The 25,064-nt window shown below is 42.5% G+C and overlaps 1 protein-coding gene across 2 annotated transcripts in view; it reads right to left on the bottom strand.

Moving 5' to 3' along the window:
• LOC149554054 (uncharacterized) overlaps nt 1-25,064 on the bottom strand; it is a 128,583-nt gene that overhangs the window by 75,203 nt on the left and 28,316 nt on the right. For both annotated transcript variants that reach the window (XM_089789395.1, XM_089789396.1), the window contains exons 3-4: nt 14,391-14,409; nt 13,828-14,033 (exon numbers count right to left, since the gene is read on the bottom strand). In XM_089789395.1, the coding sequence (XP_089645521.1) occupies nt 13,828-14,033; nt 14,391-14,409 (225 nt within the window). The remainder of the gene's footprint in view (nt 1-13,827; nt 14,034-14,390; nt 14,410-25,064) is intronic.

Here is a 25,064-nt window from a genome sequence, read left to right on the forward strand (position 1 = left end):
AAGTTGGGAAAACCGACGTTGTGGCCACCTGCATTTCAGTTGCTCACGGCAGACCAACATGGAATCAAACCGTTGGGAATTCTGAAAGCGCAACCGGTAACAATTGGTACGCAACCATTTTTATTGGATTTTGTAGTCATTCCATTAAAAAGAAAAGGCTATGATGCTATTCTGGGACGGGATTGGTTGGTGCAAGCAAAAGTAAAACATGATTGGAAACGCAATACCCTATCAATGGAGCGCGGAGGCAAAAGATTCATAATTGACCTGCATACGCAAATGGTCGGTGAGGAGGCAGCATTGTCAGATTCTGACAGTGAAGGCGAAAGTGATGACGAAGGACAGAGGAGAATGGAACCGGATGAAGGAGGAGTATTGAGACTTGACGGAGGATCGAATGACGACAACCTGGACTCGGTTAATGGCCTTTACCACTGGCAAATAGAAGACTACGAACTCTTTCCGAGTTGCAATATGCTAAGGGTCGACGAAGATGAGAAAAAGGAGGAAAATGAATGTTCGGAGGAATGCAGGGAAGTGGAAGAAGGAAAAATTGCCATGGTTGAAGCTGAGGGGAAGAACATACAGTCTCAACCCAAAAAAACGAAAGATTCCACTGTCCGGTACATGGTGAATAGATCGTGCGGAAAGAAAAGGTCACACTGCAGCATAAAATTAGTGGAAGGGCACCGACAGCAAGGAAATAATCCAATTGTGCGACGACCGTAGGCACAGTGGGCAATAGAAGTAGCACAGAATAGACGCAAACTCTGGCATGACAAGCATCTGAGACATAACAGATTCCAGACAGGACAATTAGTACTGAAGTATGATGGCCGTAACGAAATCAAGCCGGGCAAACTCAAAGTGCGATGGATTGGACCATATCAAATCCGAGAAATTGGCGACACGGGGACAATGAAATTAGCAACCTTGGACGGACAAGAGATAACTCAGCCAGTTAACGGATCTAAGTTGAAACCATATCGTGTAAGGAAGTACTCCCCGACGGTGAATCCTTCCGTGTCGTCAATACAACAGTCCCTGGCGATGACGTCACTCAGAGGTACTGTTGTTGAGTAATGTATGCTGTTAAAAAAAAAAAAAAAAAAAAAAAAATTAGAAAAAAAAAAAAGCCTGACTGCCCCGCGGACTAAGAGTCCCGCGGGCCCCGCGGACTTGAAGTCCCGCGGGAAGAAAACCCCGCGGACTAGAAGTCCCGCGGGAAGAAAGTCCCGCGGACTAAGAGTCCCGCGGGAAGGAAGGCCTAATCACGGTTGGAACCAATGAAGAAGAAGTTCTGGCCATTACGCGGCAACAAGCAAAAGGATATCCGGACCCCACCGAAGAAAAAAAGAAGTTTGCAGCAGCACGGGCAGAGGTTAGTAAAGTATCGCAAGAAGTAACACCTCCGACCACAGCCGCCACCTCAGCAAGGAATTCCGCTGAACAAAACATAATACGCCAAATATTGCAAACAGAGGTGCAAGTAAAGGTAAGTGATTTACTTCTTACCATGCCCCAACTTCGATCTGCTTTTTCAAATATGACAGGGGAAGCAAGCCTTGAGAAGGAGAAGCCACCAGGAGAACCAAGTCGACGGAAAGAAAAGGAACTTGTTACGGGAGGAGAAGACCAGATGTTGTTGGCACTGACATCAGGACGGCACCCTGCAGTTGTCGAAATGGGGATACTTGGACATGTTCTCACAGACACCATAGTGGACGGAGGGTCCGGCGTGAATGTATTGCCAGAGGAAACTTGGAGGAAACTTGGACAGCCCACATTATGGCCTCCAAGTTTTCAGCTCCTAACCGCTGATCAACATGGTATTAAACCACTGGGTATTCTCATGGCGCAGCCGGTAACCATTGGCACTCAGCCGTTTCTAATGGATTTCGTAGTAATTCCATTAAAAAAGAAAGGTTATGATGCCATCTTAGGCCGCGGTTGGCTTATAGAAGCAAGAGCCCAACACGACTGGAAGAAGAACACTATATCCCTTGAAAGTAAAGGTCGTCGATTCGTCATCGATTTGCATACCCAAATGGTAGGGGAAGAGGCCTTGTCATCCGATTCGGAGGGTGAGGATGGAGGGAGACGACGGATGGAACCAGATCAAGAAGGTGTTCTCCGATTGGACGGGGGAATAACGGATGACGACTTGGATTCCGTCAACGGTTTATACCACTGGCAACTGGAGGACTATGAGTTATTTCCGAGTTGTAATGTTCTGTCAATTGAGAACGAATATCCGCAGGAGTTTACTGAAGTTAAGGAGGGGGAATCACCATTGCATATTACCCCAGCTCATGCATTCGATGAAGGAGAGTCGATCAAGTATAATGAAGCTACACTGCAAACGATGAATCTAGGGGATGGGGCAGAACCAAAGAACATCCTAGTGGGAGATAATTGGGATCCAGTACTCAGAGCCGCGGCATTTAAGATATTTCTGGACTACAAGGATGTGTTTGCATGGACATACAAGGATCTCAAAGGAGTACCGCCGGAATTATGTGTGCACCGCATTCCGCTGATGGATGGAGCTGTCCTTGTACGGAAGCGACCCTACAGGATGAATAAGAACTATGCCGCACGTGTTACGGAGGAAATCAACCGGATGCTAGACGCTGGCATTATCTTCAAAGTACAGACCAGCGAATGGGTGTCACCAATAGTCATTTCCTTAAAAAAGGATACTATTCAGATTCGGATATGCGTTGATTTCAAATGCCTGAATGCAGTAACAATCAAAGATCCTTTTCCAATTCCATTCACGGATAGCATTCTGGAGGAGGTCGCGGGACATGAAATCTACTCGTTCATGGACGGGTTTTCCGGATATAATCAGATTTCTATAGCGGAGGAAGATAAGTTGAAGACGACGTTTGTTGTTGAAGATGGCGTCTATGCGTACAATCGGATGCCTTTTGGGTTGTGTAATGCACCGGCCACATTCCAACGGATTGTGCTGCATATTTTCGACAAGATGTCTGTGGGAAATTTCAAGGCCTTCTTGGATGATTGGTCAATATTCAGCGCACAAGACGGACACCTGGCAGCACTTGGTGAATGTATGGAGAGATGTCGCAGAGCCCGGCTAGCATTGAACCCCAAGAAGTGCCAATTCATGGTTCCGCATGGCAGACTGCTCGGACACATTGTTTGTAAGGAAGGATTAAAGACGGATCCCGACAAAGTGAGAGTCATTCTAGAAATGCAGCCATCCACTAATGTCACGGAGGTAAAATCTTTTCTCGGACACATTGGGTATTACCGGAGATTTATTAAAAACTTTGCCAAGGTATCCCAGCCGTTAGATAAGCTCACATGCAAGAAAGAGGCATTTCGATGGGAGAAAGAGCAGGATGAGGCATTTGAAGGGCTAAAGGTACGACTGGCTACGGCACCCATCCTGGCATATCCGGATTGGAATAAAGAATTTCATGTTCATGTGGATACCTCTAGTTATGCGATCGGCGCAACCCTGGCACAGACTGGTAATCACGGATTGGATCATCCTATATACTTTGCCAGCCGGTTGTTATCAAAGGCCGAGCAAAACTACAGCACAACTGAAAGAGAAGCTTTGGGAATGGTTTATGCCGTACAAAAATTCCGCCATTATTTGCTTGCTACACCGTTTGTGTTTTATGTTGATCACCAGGCCCTGTTGTACCTGATTAACAAACCCGTCATCCAAGGGAGGATTAGCCGATGGTTGCTACTGTTGCAAGAATTTACTTTCAAAATCAGTGTCCGGCCAGGAAAAACACACGTTAGTGCCGACCACCTGTCACGGATCAAAACGGGGGAATCAGCAGATGGTGTGAATGACGACTTTCCTGACGCACAGCTGTTTCAGATTGGGGTACTGCCGGAATGGTACAAGAATATTGGTGAATACCTATCAACAGGACAATTTCCCACGGGGATGTCACCAAACGATAGACGCAAATTGATAATCCGGAGTCGTACATTCCAATTAATCAATGGGTTGCTCTACAAAATGGGGCCGGATCACATTCTTCGACGATGTGTGCTAGAAGAAGAGATACCGCAGGTGTTAAAAGAAGCCCATGAAGGCCCCGCAGGAGGCCACATGGGGCCTGACACCACTGCACGAAAGATATTGCTTGCAGGACTTTGGTGGCCAATGGTGTACAATGATGCACGGGAATGGGTCGTCGGATGTGACACTTGCCAACGGACTGGGAAACCGCTGAAGAAAGATTTCATGCCACTTCAACCTTCTCATGCGCAGGAACTTTTTGAACGATGGGGGCTAGATTTCGTTGGACCATTGAGGGTGAGCACGATGCGACGGTGTCGCTACATCATTGTTGCAACGGAGTACCTGACCAAGTGGGTGGAGGCCCGTGCATTACCGGATAACTCAGCCGTCAGTACCGCGAAGTTTATTTATGAACAAATCATCACAAGGTATGGAATTCCATTACAATTAACAAGTGATAGGGGAGGTCATTTCGTCAATCATGTTATTAGACTGCTCACTACTCAGTTCAAGATTTATCATTCGCTGTCAAGTCCGTACTATCCAAGAGCAAATGGGCAGGCAGAAGCCACCAATAAAATTCTGGTATCCATCATCTACAAATCCTGTGCGGTGGAAGGAGCGGATTGGGAAGAGAACTTACCTGCTGCTCTCTGGGCGTACCGCACGGCATACAAAGTGACGACCGGGTACACACCATTCCAGTTAATGTTTGGACAAGAAGCAGTGGTCCCCGCAGAATTCATGATTCCAAGTCTTCGAATAGCGTTGGAAAACAAACTGGATGATGACGGAAGTCTACAGGAGCGATTGACTAATTTGAATAAACTGGAGGAGAAACGGTTGTTGGCACAGTGGGCAACAGAAGTAGCACAGAATAGGCGCAAACTCTAGCATGACAAGCATCTGCGACATAACAGATTCCAGACAGGACAATTAGTACTGAAGTATGATGGCCGTAACGAAATCAAGCCGGGCAAATTCAAAGTGCGATGGATTGGACCATATCAAATCCGAGAAATTGGCGACACAGGGACAATGAAATTAGCAACCTTGGACGGACAAGAGATAACTCAGCCAGTTAACGGATCTAAGTTGAAACCATATCGTGTCAGGAAGTACTCCCCGGCCGTAAATCCTTCCGTGTCGTCAGTACAGCATCCCCTGGCGATGACGTCACTCAGAGGTACTGTTGTTGAGTATTAAAAAAAAAAAATATATATATATATATATATATATATATATATATATATATATATATATATATATATATATATATTTTTTTTTTTTTTTTGCGGCCTGGCAGCCCCCGCGAACCCCGCGGACTTGAAGTCCCGCGAGAAGAAAGCCCAGCGGACTAGAAGTCCCGCGGAAAGAAAGTCCCGCGAACTAAGAGTCCCGCGGGTCCCGCGGACTAGAAGTCCCGCAGGAAGGGAGGCCCCGCAGGCTTAAAAACTCCAAGAGCCGCATCTGGAAAACACTACTGTAGCTGCTTCCGTTGCTAGTCCTTCCGCTCCTCCGCTTTCTCCCAAGCCTTCTCAGTTCGACGAACTTTACTTCCCTGCACCTTCGCCAGATTCACTGAACGCTGGGTCGAAGTCTGTCGCTGCTGGATTTGGGTGGATCAGCATGACTGCCTCATCCTTTTGTCGTCTTCATGCTGTAGATCTCTGCAATTCTTCAAGGGAGGGCATGACAATCATTCTTAGTCGATTTTGACTCTTTTTTACTAAACCCACAGTCTTTTGTCCGTGAAGGGGATGCATGCTCCACCAAGTACCGCCAATCAAATATGAATGCCTCCTGGAGCTTGGATCAATTGCGGTGAGGATGATTTAGCTCCGCGGACTAGAAGTCCCGCGGGAAGGGAGGCCCCGCGCATTTAAAACCCCGCGGTTCGCAGAAAACTTCCACGGCAGTAGCAAGACAGTTTGGGGGGCGTGTTGAAAAATTTGGAGAAGAATTTGACCAGCATAAGGCAGTGGTTGGGAAATTTGGTCGACATCAAGTGGGATAACATCCAAGTTTGTCAATCCATCAGATTGAAAAATTTCAACGTCACCGATAGACAAGAAGATTGCCGCGGGAGAAAACTTCCACCTTCGCCGTCAGCCAGAGTATTTCCACGGGAAATTTAAGAAGCCGGCAATAGGAAGAATAAATCATTTTTTTTGGCATGGAGTCAGCAGGCAAGCGGAAGCCGTGGAAGAGTCAGTTGGCCAATATGGAGAAGACTTCAAGAGTTTTGGCTTCAGGAATTCGAGTTGCAGGCCCCTCCGGTTCCAGCAGCAAGAAACAAAAGACCAAGGGAGAACTCACTTATCTCACCATCCAGTTTGAGAGTCTTAGCGGAAGCGAATGCCGGAAGTGGTGGCAGGAAACTCCTGAGGCAGACCAAATTAAACAGATTTTGATACGGGCACAGGTACATTGGGCTATTCAGCTTCCCATCTTTTCCATTCGGATGTTTGAATCAGTATTGCGCACCATGATAGAAACATACAGTGTCCAGAGCAGAACAAGTACGTTCTTGTACAAAAGGCAGCGGATGACGGTGTCCTTTAAACCAAGAGATTTCACCAGGGTCTTCGGCATTCCTGGCCCCAGCGGGAAGAAAGTGGAAATAAAGAATCATAAACTGTCGCAGGAACGAAAGGAGCATTGGATAGCCCTAGTATGCAGGGACCTTACACCTATGGAGAAGGAGGCAGTAGTTCAGGGGACAAAGTGCAGAGGGCTTCGCAGGGACTTTATTCGAGAGGGCCATTGGCGTTGTATCATGGACGTCATCAAGAGCAGATTGACCGGTGCCACTCGAGCTTCAGATATCGCACTGCCACAGATTGTGTTTATGAATGGTATCATGCAGGGAGTGGTCTATGATTGGGCCTCAGTGCTTGCCGACAGAATGGAAGAATTCATGACACTTCAGCACCGAACATTTTTTATGCCGCACCATGCCATCGGGTTGTTTTTAGAGGCAGCAGCTAATCAGATCCCTATGGATGGCTTTGAGGCTCCTCCACGGGGCAAGCTGGCAGACGGGGAGCCTCCCATTTTCTTCTGGCGCCACTTGGATACAGGAGGGTCAGCTGCTGGACACAGGGAAGTACTCCGCAAATTAGCCCTTTCCGGAGAAACAGATAGCGGGAGGGAGGGCACTTCAATAAGTGACGAGGCTGAATCTGGGGAAGAAGAGGAGAGCATATCGGCTGAAGTTGACGGAGAGCCAGCAGGAGGTGGGCCTACATTCTTTACCCCGCCTCAGCTGTCAACCTCAGCACACTTGACTACCTCTTCTACGGTCATTCCGGCCTTTGGTCAGCGCTATGCCCCAGTTCTTATGACTCCTCCAGCGGAGGCTGATGTCCCACATACAGTGGCTGAGGTGGTTCCACACGCAGTACCGGACACCGTCCAACGAATGTCACTGTCGCAGAGCCACCACTACCACAGTCTGAGCCACAGGTTCGGTTGGAGGTCATTGATTGTGACGCCGTGGTCACCATTTCATCATCCCTTTTAGCAGAGGCCGAGTCAGCCCAGTCAGTACAGAAGATGAATATGGAGCTTGTGCCGGAGGTGATAGATAGAGCTAGTGAGTTTCTGAGGCAGCAGTTCCGACTCACTCCGGCGAAGCGGGGTCCCTCCATTCAGTCTCCTGGGCGTTTTGAAACATGGCCGGCGAAACCCCAGCCTCAACCTCCGGAGGAGGAAATGCCACATGCCGTGGTTGCGCCAACAACACAGACGGCAGCACCGGATGTGGGCATGGCTCCCACTGATGAGGGGGGACACAGTGATGCTGAATGGTCATTAGAGGCTTTCGCCAAGGAGGACTACGGGTCAGATGAAGACAGGTGTCGGGATTACCTCAGGACTATTAAGTCTGCATTAAAGAAGGGCCACGATGTAGCAATTCAGGCCCTGACTCGGCGGAGGGAATGGCACTTGATCAGAGCATATATTCGTGGGATTTGTCCTCGGCGATTTGAGACTTGCTTTATAGATAGGGGCTGGCCGGCAACGGAGACAGAGGAGATGCTGACAGATTGGGCCACGGAGCCGAAATTGGGACCCATGGACACTCCTATGATGAAACTAGCGCATGAGATTGTGGGACTGTACAAAGATGTTTACTACGGTCGTCAGCGTGCGGAGGCGAACAGAGTCGCAGCAGAGCAATCATTGGCAGCTGAAACTGAGGCTAGACAGAAACTAGCCACCGACTTGACCACCCAGCAGGCAGCATGGGCCACAGAGCGGACAGCACTTTTGGCAGATTTGGCAGCCGCGGTGCAGGAGAAAGACTTGGCTAAGCAAAGTATGGAGGCAGCGGTTCGAGATAAGGATGCGGCTGAGTATGAGATGCAGTTAGCCAGAACGCAAGCCATGGATGCGGCACTTCTTCTAAAGGAGGCCGTCGAAGTGAACTCTCAAATCCACACAGATCTCCATATCAGGACAGAGCAGGTGTATAAGTTACGTCGCCAGCAACACACTTCTGGGACGCCTCCCTCTCTCTAATTCTTTCTGTAGTATGTAAGTTGTCTCCTAGTTTTGTCAGTCGTCAGGAGACGACTTTTCTTTTTGGGGGGATGGTGTTAGCCGACTAGATGGTTCCGGCAGTATTTTGCATTTTGTAGCCGACGGTCTGGCGGTAAATAGTTTGTAACGGATACAATAATTATGGCCGACAGACTCCTTCGGGAATGTTCGGCAGTAGTATTTATATCCCGTCCGGGATCATTGTAAATCATCATTCACTTACTATTGCGAATATTATGCTACTGTTCTGCTGTTACTTTACTTTACCGGTACGGTAAACATTTGGCGCCGTTGCCTTATGAATCTGGAAGGTGGGAGGAATGAAGATTAATGCCAAATCAGCTTAACAAGGATCGAAATAAGGCGAAGGGAAAAGATGGAATCCGTATTGCGCAAGAGAATTTAATTCTAGCACAGCAAGCCGAACGCCGACGGAGATTTCAGAGGATTGTCGACGAAAACCGAAGTGCGGAGGAATTGTTGGAGGAGACTCGACAGCGAGTGGAATTGGTGGAAGAAGCACGGGAGGAGTTCTTGAAATTGTGTTCGCCAAGGGAAGAAAATTCAGACAGGAGAGCATCAACTCGCACGGCTCGCGGTGCCGACGGAGCACGAGCGTGGAGTGACCTCTTCGGCCAGGATAGACTTCCGCGGGAAACAATTTCGGAGGATCCTCCGTCTTCACCAAGGGTTGCAGCTGTTGACACCTCCGGTGTGGGAGTACAGATTGCCGGTGTGGGAGTGCCGACCACTGTAGGAGTGCAGACCTCCAGAGTTATGGCGGGACCCAAAGAAAAATTACCCAAATTTGAAGGCGATGGTACAGCTGACCCTCTCCGACATTGTAAGACATGTGAGACGATCTGGCGGGCAAATGGAATCACACATGCCGACGAATGGGCCAGGCAATTTCCGGCAACCCTACGGGGTGTTGCGATTGATTGGTTTTCGGATATGGATCCGCAGAAGCTGGATACATGGGATAACATTAAAAAGGAGTTTTTGGCGGAATTTAAACTCTTGCGGGATGATAATGAAATCGTAGCAGAAATTTTCAATACCAAGCAAGGGAAGCACAAAACGGTCCGTGTCTATGCCAGGAGATTAAAAGACTTAGTAAACTAAATGGAAAGCAAGCCAGCGGACGGATTGCAGAAAAGGTGGTTTGTGGACGGCCTACGCTCGAAACTACGGAGGAAAATGAAAATTGTGCCACCGTCATCATATGTCGATGCTTACAACAGAGCCCTCGATCTTGAAAGTGAACAGAAGACAAAGAAGAAGAAAACTAGCTCATTTGATTCTGATGACGACGAGCCTGCAGGAGATGATAGTAGCGACGACGAAGGCAGCAGCAAGAAGGTTCGTGCCCTACAGAAGGATATGGTTCGCATGATGAAGGAATTTAAAAACATGCAGAAGGAGCCAAAAGGCAGTGAACTGTGGTGCACGGAATGTAAGACCGACGGTCATACTAAGGGATCATGTCCGACGAACCAATTCTGTGACATCTGTCAGATCATGGGCCATTCGACAAAGGACTGTCCCTTTAACATGAAGACAAGAGGATCTCCGCAGGTGTTTCTCACACAGGAGGCTTCCCCGTCGGGTAGTAGCGGAAACACAAATACTGCCGGTGCTACATCCGGAGGATACAGGAATAATAACGAAGGGCAAAATAATAACAATAATAACAATAATAATGGAAGTCGAAGTCGAACCCAGTATGATGCAAACGGACGGCCGATTGTTCAATGCCGAACATGTAATTTGTGGGGTCATTTTGCGTGGGATTGTACAGCGGCAAACACACCGAAATTATTATGCAGATGGTGCGGACCCGGCGATCACGAAGATTCCAAGTGTCCAAAGGCTGGAGTAAATTTGATCACTGTCGGCACGGATGTAGAGGAGGTTCTGGCAATTACACGGAGGCAAGCGGAGGAAAAGAGAAAAGTGGGGGAAGTGCAGGCGGACATTGCAAAGGCATCGTCGGCGGAAACATCTCAGTAGAAGGACATCACAGGCACCTTGGCAAAGAACTTCGCAGAACAAAGCATTGTACGGCAGATCTTACAAACGGAGATACCGGTCAAGATAAGTGACCTCCTTCTCACAATGCCCCAGTTACGGACAGCTATTCTGAATCATACACCGTTTTCGGAAGCACCGGAGGACACACGAAGGAATAGTAGGGAAGTAATGACAACAGATCCAATGCTGCTGGCACTCACCTCCGGACGGCATCCAGCGGTCGTCGAGATGGAGATTTTGGAAAATGTTTTGACAGAGACAATTGTTGACGGAGGGTCCGGCGTGAATGTCTTACCGGAGGATACTTGGAAGAAGTTGGGAAAACCGACGTTGTGGCCACCTGCATTTCAGTTGCTCACGGCAGACCAACATGGAATCAAACCGTTGGGAATTCTGAAAGCGCAACCGGTAACAATTGGTACGCAACCATTTTTATTGGATTTTGTAGTCATTCCATTAAAAAGAAAAGGCTATGATGCTATTCTGGGACGGGATTGGTTGGTGCAAGCAAAAGTAAAACATGATTGGAAACGCAATACCCTATCAATGGAGCGCGGAGGCAAAAGATTCATAATTGACCTGCATACGCAAATGGTCGGTGAGGAGGCAGCATTGTCAGATTCTGACAGTGAAGGCGAAAGTGATGACGAAGGACAGAGGAGAATGGAACCGGATGAAGGAGGAGTATTGAGACTTGACGGAGGATCGAATGACGACAACCTGGACTCGGTTAATGGCCTTTACCACTGGCAAATAGAAGACTACGAACTCTTTCCGAGTTGCAATATGCTAAGGGTCGACGAAGATGAGAAAAAGGAGGAAAATGAATGTCCGGAGGAATGCAGGGAAGTGGAAGAAGGAAAAATTGCCATGGTTGAAGCTGAGGGGAAGAACATACAGTCTCAACACAAAAAAACGAAAGATTCCACTGTCCGGTACATGGTGAATAGATCGCGCGGAAAGAAAAGGTCACACTGCAGCATAAAATTAGTGGAAGGGCACCGACAGCAAGGAAATAATCCAATTGTGCGACGACCGCAGGCACAGTGGGCAACAGAAGTAGCACAGAATAGACGCAAACTCTGGCATGACAAGCATCTGAGACATAACAAATTCCAGACAGGACAATTAGTACTGAAGTATGATGGCCGTAACGAAATCAAGCCGGGCAAACTCAAAGTGCGATGGATTGGACCATATCAAATCCGAGAAATTGGCGACACGGGGACAATGAAATTAGCAACCTTGGACGGACAAGAGATAACTCAGCCAGTTAACGGATCTAAGTTGAAACCATATCGTGTAAGGAAGTACTCCCCGGCGGTGAATCCTTCCGTATCGTCAGTACAACAGTCCCTGGCGATGACGTCACTCAGAGGTACTGTTGTTGAGTAATGTATGCTGTTAAAAAAAAAAAAAAAAAAAAAAATTAGAAAAAAAAAAAAAGCCTGACAGCCCCGCGGACTTGAAGTCCCGCGGGAAGAAAACCCCGCGGACTAAGAGTCCCGCGAGCCCCGCGGACTTGAAGTCCCGCGGGAAGAAAACCCCGCGGACTAAGAGTCCCGCGGGCCCCGCGGACTAGAAGTCCCGCGGGAAGAAAGTCCCACGGACTAAGAGTCCCGCGGGAAGGAAGGCCCCGCGGACTTAAAACCCCGCAAATCCGCAGACAGAAAACTTCCACGGCAGTAGCAAGGTAAAGTTAAAACAGCCGCGATTTATCTTTTCTCAGACAGTTTGGGTGGGCATGTTGAAGAATTTGGTGAAGAATTTGACCAGCAGAAGGCCACGGGTAGGAGAAGAATGGGTCGCGGGAAGAAAAAGAAAGGCCGCAGGGAGAACAGGAAGGCCGCGGGTGATGCAGAGTCAGACGTTCAGTACTTTAAAAAAAAAAAAAAAAGTCAACAGAATCAAGTTGTTCAGAATGAGTGACAGATGATGCCAAAGGGAAGGGGACGCATTCGTGGTTGCCAGAAAAAGTGCAGAATCGGCAGATAATGACAAAAATGGTGTGATCTGTGCATTCCTGTGTGGGTTGCCCCAGGACCCCGCGAGGGCGCTGCCCCTCGACCCCGCCGGGGGCGTTGCCTCCTGGACCCCCAGTCGTGGCGGATATCAGTCGTGGGAGTCTGACTAGCTGAGAAGAGTTGAAGTTGCTGCAGGCATGGACTTTTTGTGTATCAGAGGCAGTGGGAGCAAGTGTTGGCTATGAGGCTGTCTGGGTGGATGCGTAGAGAGCTCGGGAGGAGCTGATCATCCGGTTGGAGGCAGTGCAGCGACACTTGGCTTAGGGTACCGAGGAATTGAAAACAAAGAAAGCAGCACAGGTGGCTATCAAGATATTTTGTCAGTCGTCAGGAGACGACTTTTCTTTTTGGGGGGGATGGTGTTAGCCGACTGGATGGTTCCGGCAGTATTTTGCATTCTGTAGCCGACGGTCCGGCGGTGTTTCGGTATTCCGTATCCGGCGGTGTTTTGGTATTCCGTAGCCGACGGTCTGGCGGTAAATAGTTTGTAACGGATACAATAATTATGGCCGACAGACTCCTTCGGGAATGTTCGGCAGTAGTATTTATATCCCGTCGGGGATCATTGTAAATCATCATTCATCTACTATTGCGAATATAATACTGCTGTTCGTGTTCTATTGTCTGTATGCATTCATTCATCTTTGTCTCTACGCTAAACAGTTTCAGCCTTGCACAAAACTGCACATTATCCAATGGTCAGAATGTCAAAAACTGAACCAAACCACTTAATTAATTTCAGACAACTACGGTTTTTTTTGCAAAAAGAATTTTGTATCTAGTTGTATCCTATCCAACATTTTCTAAAAATGTCATAATCTTACAAGATGTATGTCCCTATAGTATACATATATTACTTAACGAACCATGCTAGACAAAACATATTCAAACATACCCCTATCCAAATTAATATCATTGGTATTTATACTTCGGATGAAACCAACATTACTAACTGAAATAATCTGTTCTAACACCATTATAGGCTTCTCTGGCCCAATTAAACAAAAACACTCAAACATGAGGTGTTTCAGACCAAACTGAACAAAATTAAAAGTCACTCGAACAAGGGAATCAGACACACTACCTTTATTAAAGTGAATTTTACATTTACCAGTATATAGAAAAATTGTGCATTTATGTTGTTTTAGAATATACTGTGTATACCATCAAAAATAATCATAAAAGTCTAAAGAAAAGGAATACCAAATGGAATATAGTTGAGCTTTCGAGCATCTACCAACGTGACAGATAACTCCCCGGTGAAGTCTTTGTTGCCTTCCTGAATGACTCCACTTTTGAAATCTTTTGAATCGGGTCCTATTGCTTGCCCCTTTTGGAAGTCCAGCACAATTTTTTTTGGACGAACAAAGAGACGAGGTAGATCTTCGGTGAAAAGCTTAGTCAAAAACCTGAAATGAAAAAAATCACAAAAGATAGTGCACAAAGAGAAACAGTGTTAACAGTATTTTAGATGAAAGATTTAAACTTGATCTATACGATGCACAATCACTCTATACTCTCCCAGACAAGTTATTAACAATGTTTTAACAGATATTTTCTATTAGAAAACAAAATATTTCAATCATGTGACTGTAATCAGAAATAGTAGCAAAATACTCTTAAGGAGAGAGGAAGAAAAATTAAATGTGTTCATTAAAAAATATAACCTTCAATAGAAACTTCCAGCCTTCAACTACTACGTAGAAACACAAAAATACTTATATTGAAAATTGTGAAGAGATAAGTAGCAAGGACTAAGTACTCACATTGAGAGAACTGGAATCGCTGGCAGAATTCAACGCCAAGGCAATGGAACCAAAACACAAATTCACTGATTTAGACTGGATTGAAGAGATTGGAAAAATACGAGAGAATTATTCAAATTCAGATGTATAATATATTTCCAAATAGTATTACTGAAAAAGAATGCGTTAAAAAGACTTAATTGTTTCATTTTTAGACTATAAAATTACCAAAAAAGCCCAATATTATTACTCCACCAATGCTTAAAAATTGAAGCCCATGAAACAAGAACCAAACAAACTATATATTGATATTTATTTAGCCTCAAGCAATTTAGACAAATTACATATTGTATCTATTGAAAGTGGAAAGAGCTTCCTGAAGGCCAGTAAATGCTCTGGTAACTGGAGAGCCGGGTCCTTCATGCAAACCCAGATAACAACTCTCATGATTGGGTTAGTAATAAGATTTATATAGTGTTGAAAGGAAATGGATCCTCAAATAACATTCTAGAAAAATAAAATTGTCCTTCATGTACCAAATTTTATTTCGCCGCCAATTTGCAAGAACAGATGGTTTCTTGGTATAAGGACTCAATAAATTGGAAATACTGAAGTTCACAGAACATGTTGGGATAATTATGATTAGTTCCCAAGTGATTATAACTACATAAATCCATCAGTGTTTGATAAAGTGCAAAGGGTACTAGCCTATTGCATGTAAAAACTTTGTTCCTAATTTCACACCTTTTTTCAATTTATAATTTCCCATCTCCCAACACTAGTTGTAATGATTGTACTTTCCTGCTAACTAGCTGAGTAGTGCAAGTATTCATGTGGTGTGTCACTTTGCTGAGCATGCAAAACATGGATATTGAAGCTGTTTCTTGTATGTATAAAGAGAAATATGACTAATGGTTCACCCTAACTGTAGAGTAATGTGCTATATAGCCACCCATTTGACCAATCATTTAGACGAGTTAACTCCCTCCTTATTTGCTCCAATAAGAAACCACTCAATCCTCAATGTAGAATTTTGCAATGTAAGAGACTACAATTGAGTATTGCCTTACTTTGAGATCATGAGCATTGTCACCTAAAATGTCCACATTCATCTTTGGAAGTCCCTACACTTTAGGTTACCAGGTGAGCTTCAAACAACCTTGCTCAAGTTAGAAGAAAACACCACCTCATTAAAGTGACAATATTACGATATTAGATAGTTTCTATTTTCTCTCTCTTCAGTCTTTTTCTAATGGTCACTCTTTTTGTAATGTTTCCATAAACTCCTTTTGTTTGTTATGGAAACGTTCTTTTTCACTCTACAAGAATGTTTCTATTTCCTCTCTCTTGTTCGTTATAGAAACATTAATTATCTTGTATCTTGTACATATAGATCTTTCAAGATCTTTGTTTAATAACACATTCATTGTTTTACCATAATATGGTATCAGAGCACAATTCCTAGCCTCTTCGAAAAAATTTAATTTCTATTTTAAAATTATTAGTTCAAAATTTTCGAAATATTTGTCCAAGCGTGTTCAAAATTTGCATCTTTTTTTTCCTCCAAACCCAACAAGGGATTTGGCATCCAATTTTTTTTTTGCAATTTTCCTTGTGCTGCATGGTTTAAAATCTTTCTTTTTTTCCATATCTGCCCTTTGTTCAAGAACTATGCAAATTTTTTAAAGTTTTTTAATCTGACAACGTTTTTTTTGAAAACCCTTGATTCCTCTGTCGGATTAACAAAAAAAATACATACTCTAGGTAAGTTTTTGCAAATCTCAACTGGGTTAGTCTCACTTTTTTCTAGGTACATTGTTTTTTGTGCCTTGTTTTTTGAGCTAAAAATCTAATTTCAGATTATTTGTGATTTTTTGAGCACTTATCCGAGTGTTCTTCAAATTTTCTAAGTCTTCTGTCAATTTGTCTCAAAGTTCATGTAATCTCAGATCTTCTATGCTTTTTCATTGAAAAACGTGCAATGGTATCTCCACCGCTCTCATGCTAGAAGGCAGCTAACATTTCAACGGAAAGAACTACAACACCTAGAAGCAGAGAATGATGACGATCTTCGAGTACCGTCGCCTTGAGGCGCTTGTTCTAGGTACTGAGACTTGTCCTACCACAACTGATGCTACTCAAGAGAAGTTTGATGAGCATAATCGTGAAGCGGTTATTCTTATTAAGCTTTCAGTTACTAATGATTGGTTCCCTCAAGTGTCATTTGGCAAGACAGCTGCAGAGACCTTAACAACACTGAAGGATCTCCACAAGATATCAGATAAAAGAAAAGCCTTCTTCCTGAAGAATCAACTATTTTCTATTATCATAGATGAGCACATGTCCTAACAGGAAGATCTTCTAAAGAATAAGGACACGAGAGATTAACTTGAAGCCATTGACCGTACTATGGAGGAAGAGAGTATGGTGATCATTACTCTGAAAAGCCTACCACTGTCCTATGAGCACTTTATTGAGACGTTGAACATTACTGCAACTAATGTTGACATGAAGTTCTCAGATCTATGCACCAAACTTCTGTACCAAAATCGTTGGAAACAACAGTTCGGTAGTAGAGCTCCTTCGTCCTCCAAAAAACAAGTGTTTTCAGCCCAATCCTTTAACAAGGCTAAAGGCCCATCTCAATCATCTACTCAATCTCAGAATAGCTCCAAGAAGAAGCAAATCCGGTGCAACTATTGCCACAAATTTGCTCATGTGATTCAAGATTGCAAGACTCGCATTTCTTCAGACCAATGGAAGTAAGGAGGGTCTCACCCACAGGCCAACACTGCAGAACATGCAAACCTCTCTAATCAACCCGAGGCTGCCTTTTACGCTTTTTGAGGGCATGCAAATTTTTGTTTTTTGAAGATAGATTGACCATTAAGGGAGGGTATTACAATATTAGATAGTTTCTATTTTCTCTCTCTTTTGTCTTTCTAATGGTCAATCATTTTGTAATGTTTCCATAAACTCCTTATGTAAACTTTCTTTTTCACTCTACAAGAATGTGTCTATTTCCTCTCTCTTGTTCGTTATAGAAACATTCTCTTGTATCTTGTATATATAGATTAATCATTATCTTTGTTTAATAACACATTCATTATTTTACCATAATAGACAAGACTTCATTAAAATTTGATTATAATTTATGAGTGATCATCCAAGCCATATTACAAAGGAACAATTCAATATGGTTAAATCTCAATAGGCTAGCTTTAGTGAAAAAAGCGAAGTTAAAATGTAAAGTGACTGCATATGCCTATCTATACCATGTTCATCTTACTAAGCTCCAATACATGGATCACTCAAATTGTGTTTCTACTTCTGTACCTTTATGAAGTAGTTGATGGTTTGGGCTTGACAAAGTAAACACAAAAAATGTTTGAATTAGATTTCAATATTGTTACTAATTCCAATTGCAAGATGCTCAATGGATGAGAAACCAAAAGATTTCTTTAAATAAGCCCCATATGTTTTAATATATCTGTTATATCAACAATAATTGGGCACAATTAACTAAACTAAACTAGTACAAACAAGAAACTTAATTATGGCTACACCTATTGGAGAACTACGAAGTAGAAGGTGTTACAATGATAATTGCTTAACCTTATTCAAAATATGAAATATACATTTATAGGAAATTAAATTGAGTATGTTTTCTAAAGAAACAATCAATAGTTGAAGACTAAACAAACTAATATTATATTATTGACCATTAACTAAATAGATATGCAAATAATATTCTAATATACTCCCTTGGCGGTCAATCAGTCAACTATACCAAGTTGCCCCCTAAATTTTACAAACTTCTCTGGGCCCAATGACTTGGTGAAAAACCTAATAGTCTTATACTCAATTGGAACATACTATACCAATACTAATTTGTCTTCTACAAGCATGCAGATGTAATTACAATAAAGCTCAACATGCTTGGTCCGCTCATAGAAGACAGAGTTTTTCGCTAGTTAAGACCCCTTGATTGTCACAAAAGAGAGGTGAAGGACTTGCTTGAGACATGTGCCTGTCTAAAAGCATATCCTTTGAAGCTAAACTGACTCGTGAGCTGCTTTAACAGTTCCCCAATATTTTGCCTCAATCAAGGAAAGAGATATTTTTGTTGTTTCTTGTTAGTCCATTAGACAGAACCTATTCCCAGACTACAAACATATCGAGATGTAGACTCATGTCATCAACAAAACCTGTCCAATCTGATTCTATAAAACCAATGAGTCTAGGATTTTTGCTTCGAGCATATAGAATGTCAGAGTTAGAAGTGCCCTTCACATATCACAGCACATGCTTCATTGCAACTCAATGTACAACCGTAGAGGTTGTCATGAAGCAAGAGATGCAACTCACAGAAAAATTGAGGTTAGCTCTAGTGGCATTGAGATAGATGAAATTTCCCACTAGTTGCCTGCAGGAAAACTTTAGCCCTTTCTCCATAGGTGCGGATGCAAGTTTACAATCTTGCATCCCAAATTTGTCTAGCAAACTCTTGGCATATTTACCTGAGACTATCATCTATCTACCAAAGCTCAATATCTAAGCAATAATGCAGAAATCCCAAATCTATCATGTCAAATGACAGGCGCTTGATTAGAAGTGTTGAATTGTCAATAATAACAAGATCATCAATGTAGATGACAAGTAGAAGAATAGCACTATTACTAGTTTGATATATAGATTGGAATCAAGACTCCTTTGAAACCCTGAATCCCTAAGGTGCTTATCAATCTTTATGTACCAAGCCTAGGGAGATGATTTTAGCCCATCAAGTCATTTCACGAGTCCACATACCTAGTGTTCTTTACCAATAACCTTGAAACTAGGAGACTAAGTCATATAGACTTGTCCGTGCAATTCAAGATTGATTAATGCACCTAATGTCCATTTGATGGGCTTTCCATCCAAACTAAGCCAAAATGGTGAGGACAAGCCAGATGGTACTCATTTTAACTATAAGAGTAAAAGTCTCCTTGTAATCAATTCCCTCTTTCAGTGAAAAACCTCTAGAAACTATATGAGTGTTATACTTTTGTGATGTCCACGTTTGACATAGAAATAATTATGCGAACAATAGAAATTATAATAATAATATAATACAATGTTATTTGATGTGTTAGTGTTTGTCTTATTAGAGGTGCCCATGGCTACAAACATGGTTTGTTGCTCCTGTGTGAAAACACTTATTGACTCTATGTTTTCATATAGATGGGCATTCCTCGGTGGAATGTCCCACGAGTTGGCAAATGTCACAATGATTTCTTCAATCGTGTACCCTTTATGTGACCCTCCTTGCAATCTATGCACCATATCTTCCCTTCATCATTCCTATTGGTGCTCCCCTTCATTGCCTTGAATTCCTCCATCATCTTATGCATATCTTTCCAAAGGGCTTGTACCTTCTTGTTGGACTCCTTGTCACTGTTGCTTTCATCTAAGAAGTTGTCATCATCTGATGACCTATTCTTCTTTTTCTTCAAGGTTTTGTTATCACTTTCCAGGTCCATTGCTCAGTTGTACGTGTTTCCATACAACATGAGAAGAACAAATTTCATCTCCTTTTCTTTAAGTTGTATACTCAATAGCTATCTATTTTCTCTAGTAATTTTTTTTGTCTTTGACTGTACACTCTGATGGTCTCATTCTTTCCTTGATTTGTAATATAAATCTCTACCACAATTTCATTCAAGTCATCTAACATACTTATTTTTATTTTATCAATGTTGAAGTACCAATCTACGGCTACTCTGCACAAAGTTCTTGGAAACTGTCGAGCCCATTCGTCATGGTTGGTCACCCCATTGGTCGACCAAATTGTTTCAAACATTCAGTAGTGTAAATATAGGATCCTCCTTCCCGTCCGCTATGAGTTTAGGCAACTTTTGCTTCTACGACATTACTACAAGTTTGTGTCAACTGTGTTATTTGAGTTCTCGAACTGGATGTATTAGAACTAGAAAGATTGTTTTGACCCTCGTACCCCTATGTCCCTCTGACACTCCTAACTGCACTGGTATCCTCTATGTCTCTATCCCTAGTCTCCTTCACTTCCCTTTGGGCTTCTCTTGCTTTCTATATGCGGTGTCACGGTTAGGTTTCTTAAACAATTTCTAGTTTCTTCAATTAGGTCATCATCGTTTATTCCCATACGATACCCTTCTTATGTACCTTGGACGTACCCTTCACCTTTAACAAGTTCAATTACCATGGCGCCCACTTGGTTCCCCTCAAGCAACCCTCCTTCCAACTATCCCTCAACAAGTCTTCTTAGCCTTTGGCTATGCTCAACTTGTTCTAATCTCAAGACCCTCTAGATGGCCTCAAAGTCGTCTATTTACTCCTTATAGTTTTTATCTTTGTTTAGAAGATTTGGCATTAATTATTTTTCTCCAAAGGGTTCAAAGTGTGTTTTCTTCTATTCTCATTTGGCTCCTTTGCCTCCCTTTGTTTGTTTTCCTTGAACCTCCAGAGGATTTGTTGGCATTTGTTCTCCCTGTTAATCTCTTCTCGTGAGTTTTGTAGGGCCAAGAATGTATGTGCCAAGAAACATGGGTAATAAGGACTAACATGTATTGAATGTTGTTATAGACTCCTAACAGGGACCATCCTCTAACAAGGAATATTTATATTAGTACATCCTCTTGTGGGTACCATTCCTACCGAGGTTTTCCCTCCGATCAAGGGTTTCCCTAGTTAACATATTTGGTGTTATTATGCATGAGTATTGTTAGCATGCTTTCGCACCTAAGTTTTAAACTTCAAATTTTCCCCATAGGAAGAATATCAAGGATTTTTATGCTAATGATGCTGTTGTAGATCTTGATTTGTAAAGAAGGTGGTGTTTTGAATTTATATTGAACTTGAACTTTAAACCTTGAAATTCAGAGCTTCAAGTTTGAAGTTCAAAATTTGCCAGTTTAGAGGTTCAATGCAGAAGTAATGGTTCAAGAAGGTCCTATAGTTCAAGTTCAGATGTTCAAAGTTTGAAGGTTCAACATCTATAATTCAAGAAGGCAGATTCAAAAGTCCAATTTGAGAATCTGAATTCACCAGAGGCACATTATCACAAGTTCAAAGTTTGGGGTACAAAGTGTAAGATTGAGTCCAAACTTCAATGATTAAATGTTCCAAATATGGAAGTAGTGGTTTTAGCCTGAGATGCAAATTCACTTCCTTAGAAGTAACGCAGATACATTAAAAGTTTCAAAAGCTCAATGACTCAAAAGATGAATGAGTCTAGAATCAAGATCAAGTTGGAAATTTAGAATTCACAATTTGGTGTTTTGAAGCTCAGATACCCCGAAGTTTGGGTTTCACTTATATCACCCAGAGGTGAAATTTATTGATTCAATGGTGTGAAATCATAATGACCCAATCAAATATAAAATTCACCAAGTGCAAACCTAGACCATTGGTTAAAAGCCTCATAATCTATGCCCCTGCATCAGCATAAGTTCGGGTTTATAGAGAGATGCCTCCAAATTATTTGTCAAAATGTCAAAGCCAATGGGAGAACAACTAAACAAACTCACATGGACCGGCCACATGCACCAATTCAATATGTATACATATGGAAATAGACACCAATGCACATTATATCACCACATGTGATCAAGTAGTAGAGAAGATAAATGCCATAGACACCGCCAGTAAATAGTCAAGATGATAGCTAATCTTTCATGATAGACACCATGTACCTTAAGCTTAGTAGCAGTCGACAGTCAAAGAACACACCTCGGGTTTTGAAGAAGATGAGCTATACTATGGGGAAGCAAATATAGTGGCCGGGGCAACACAAACATCAACCCAATATGCCAAGGTAAAGTTCAAAGATTTCTAAGCAACAAAGAAGCATCTCCGAATAAGCGAAAAACAATATGGAGAATTCCCCTATCGGGTTTCAAACACCCAAGTTCGAGCTCTGTTTGGGAAGCGAAGAATAAGCATGCAGATTACGACATGGAGAAATGTCGATAGAAAAGGTGGTTGATATTCCCGAGGGAATACACCTCAAACATTTGACAGATTTCCCATGGACGCACTCTAACGAGTTGTGTTTGGAACGATGAAAGAGTCCTTTAAAGGAGACTCAAGAGTTGTTTGATGAAATACCCGTGGAGAAGGGTGTTGCACATAGACATAGAGTCCAGACATAAATAGATGCCTACAATTGAAGCATAGAGGAGTAAGGGCGACAAATCTTTGACAGGGTTCGATGTGATAATCACATGTATGAGGCGCCTGATGGAGTATGATGTTGAGAGAAAGGATCAAGACAACCTAGTGTTCATCGACATTTATAACCTACCGGATATGAAGGTCAAAATTCTCACATTTTGTGCGTAAAGGTGACAATGGAGTGATAAGGGAAGCTCAATAAGTTGAACTCGAATGTGGTCTACACATTCAATGATACTAGCTCTCAATAACCCCGTGGGAAGTCATGAAGTCCACGGAATTAATATTTGCAAAGATATCCAGAAGCAGAATGTAGCCCAATATATCATTCAACGCATACATGTGAACTTATTCAGATATAGGACATTGAACGGGCTCATAGGATGGAATGCAAATGTTGGGTCAGGAAACACAATGAAGGGTATCGGAAACACGCAGAATGTGAGACCGAGCACACACCTAATGTTAACATTTTCCATGGCCTCAAAGTATGTGGAGTCCTTTCTCGAAGACATTTGTCTATCAGCTAATCCACCTGTTACAAACAGAATAAAAGAAGAAGGTGAAAGACATGAGAAAGAAGTCAGTTGCAAATCATTTTACCCACTGAAATAAATCCCATTTAGCAGGGGTCGGGTTCCCAAACAAGGGGCACATAGCAGTGACTCATCCTTGAATGTTCTGAATTCATGAAGTGACATGTGGCATCATCAGACAACAAAGAATTGTTATTGTTTATTTTCTATTTTAAATGTCTGTAAAGTAATAAAACCTTGAAAACATAACCACATGAAAGGATGGAAAAGTTAAAAGAAGAAAATGAAGAGCTTGCCAAGAATCAATTTTAATAACTGAAGAGGAAGACTTATCAAGCAAAGAGAAAAGATAAATATGGAAGAGAAAGAGATGCAATGGTCAGACTTTTTCTGCATGTCGTGTGGCTGCTGGGGGGGCATATGTTCTGTTTTATAAGAAGGGAATAAGGGAAGAATATTTTATTTTTCTACAAAGTTGTTTGTAATCTCAGGGATAGGGAAATAGTGTGATTTCCTTTGTTTTGTGTATAAAATGAAGAGAAGGTTATTTTGATCTGATTTTGTGTCTGAATATATCTTTCTTGGATTGGTGTTGATCGTGTGGTCAGATCTTTCGTGTTTTGAATGCAGTCCTGTGGTTACTTGTAATTTGTAGAATAAATAATGTTTTCTTTTATTTCCTCTGCAATGTAAAGAGGGATTGGATGAATGGTCATGTGGCTATTTGTTGATCTTTCTCCATTTATTCTAATCTAAATCTAGCAATCACATTCATTCATGTTTATGAATGAATGTCAGAAACCCTTGGTATCTTTAGGTTAAAGATATATCCTATTATTCAATTCATTGTAAATCTTTCAACAAGGAAGATGTACCTCTCAATTCAAAGGAGGGTTATCAACCTATGATGGCTCATCCAACTGTTAGTTCTGTTTGTTCTTCTCTCTAGGCATTTAAAAGTCCATTTATTTTGTTATTTCTTTGAAGGACAATTTGTTTATTAACAAGTATCATGTTGTGGTTTCAAATTATATTGCTCATATGGTTAAAGTTTAATAAGGTTGATAATTGTGATATTAGTTGGATAAATGATTGACCCCCCACCCCACACTCTCAGTTATATTGGTGGCCTATATATTCTAACAACCACAAGGCTCACTCCAAGGGAATTCCACATGCTCTCAGCAACTTCTTCCTATGTTGCCTCCCTTTGACATGGGTCTCGAACAACACTTGCAACATTAATATGAAGGTTGACGTCAATGCCCTCTCTGCTTCGAATAACTCCTGAAATATGTTGTCTTCACTGCTACTACCCTAGCTTTGGTTAACCCATTATTCTCCCTTCGTCAAGTACTATTCTTCATCACTCCCAAATCCGCATAGGCAACAACACCAAATGTTTTCACTATAGAGACCTTGTTGATGCATACAAGAATAACTAGAATATAACAGAAGAACAAATATTGCAATGCTTTAGAGAGCTCACAAGCCTCTTTGTTGATTCATCAAGTGCTTAAAATGTCTACAACAGCAATTACAATCATAACAATAGCCACTTCTTTATCACCATATCTCCCCAATGTAATTACATAACATATATGAAGGTTAAAGGGTTGCAATGCCAAGCATCGCAACCATCCCAACTACATACCCCTTCGACTAACTAACAATTACTAACAATTCGTAGTTACCTGACAACACATTCCTCTTGAATACTAATCAGCTCTCAAAGGATCGAACTTGCATCTCTTCCACTAATTCCTTGAATGAAAGATTCCCAAGGGTGAAGAAGGCCATTCATAGCCAACATAAACGGGTCTTTGTCCTCAATTGAAACTCCAATAGCATTTAGTTGATCCTTCAATTCTATAATCTTCATGAAGAAAGATACACCAGATTTTCCTCTAGCCATTTTATTATGGAGAAGTTGAAGTCTCAAGGATAGAGCTTTGAATTGATACGA

Source organism: Cupressus sempervirens, chromosome 6, assembly GCF_028749045.1.
Source record: "Cupressus sempervirens isolate cs-2001-9-10 chromosome 6, ASM2874904v1, whole genome shotgun sequence".
Classification (NCBI taxonomy): domain Eukaryota; kingdom Viridiplantae; phylum Streptophyta; class Pinopsida; order Cupressales; family Cupressaceae; genus Cupressus; species Cupressus sempervirens.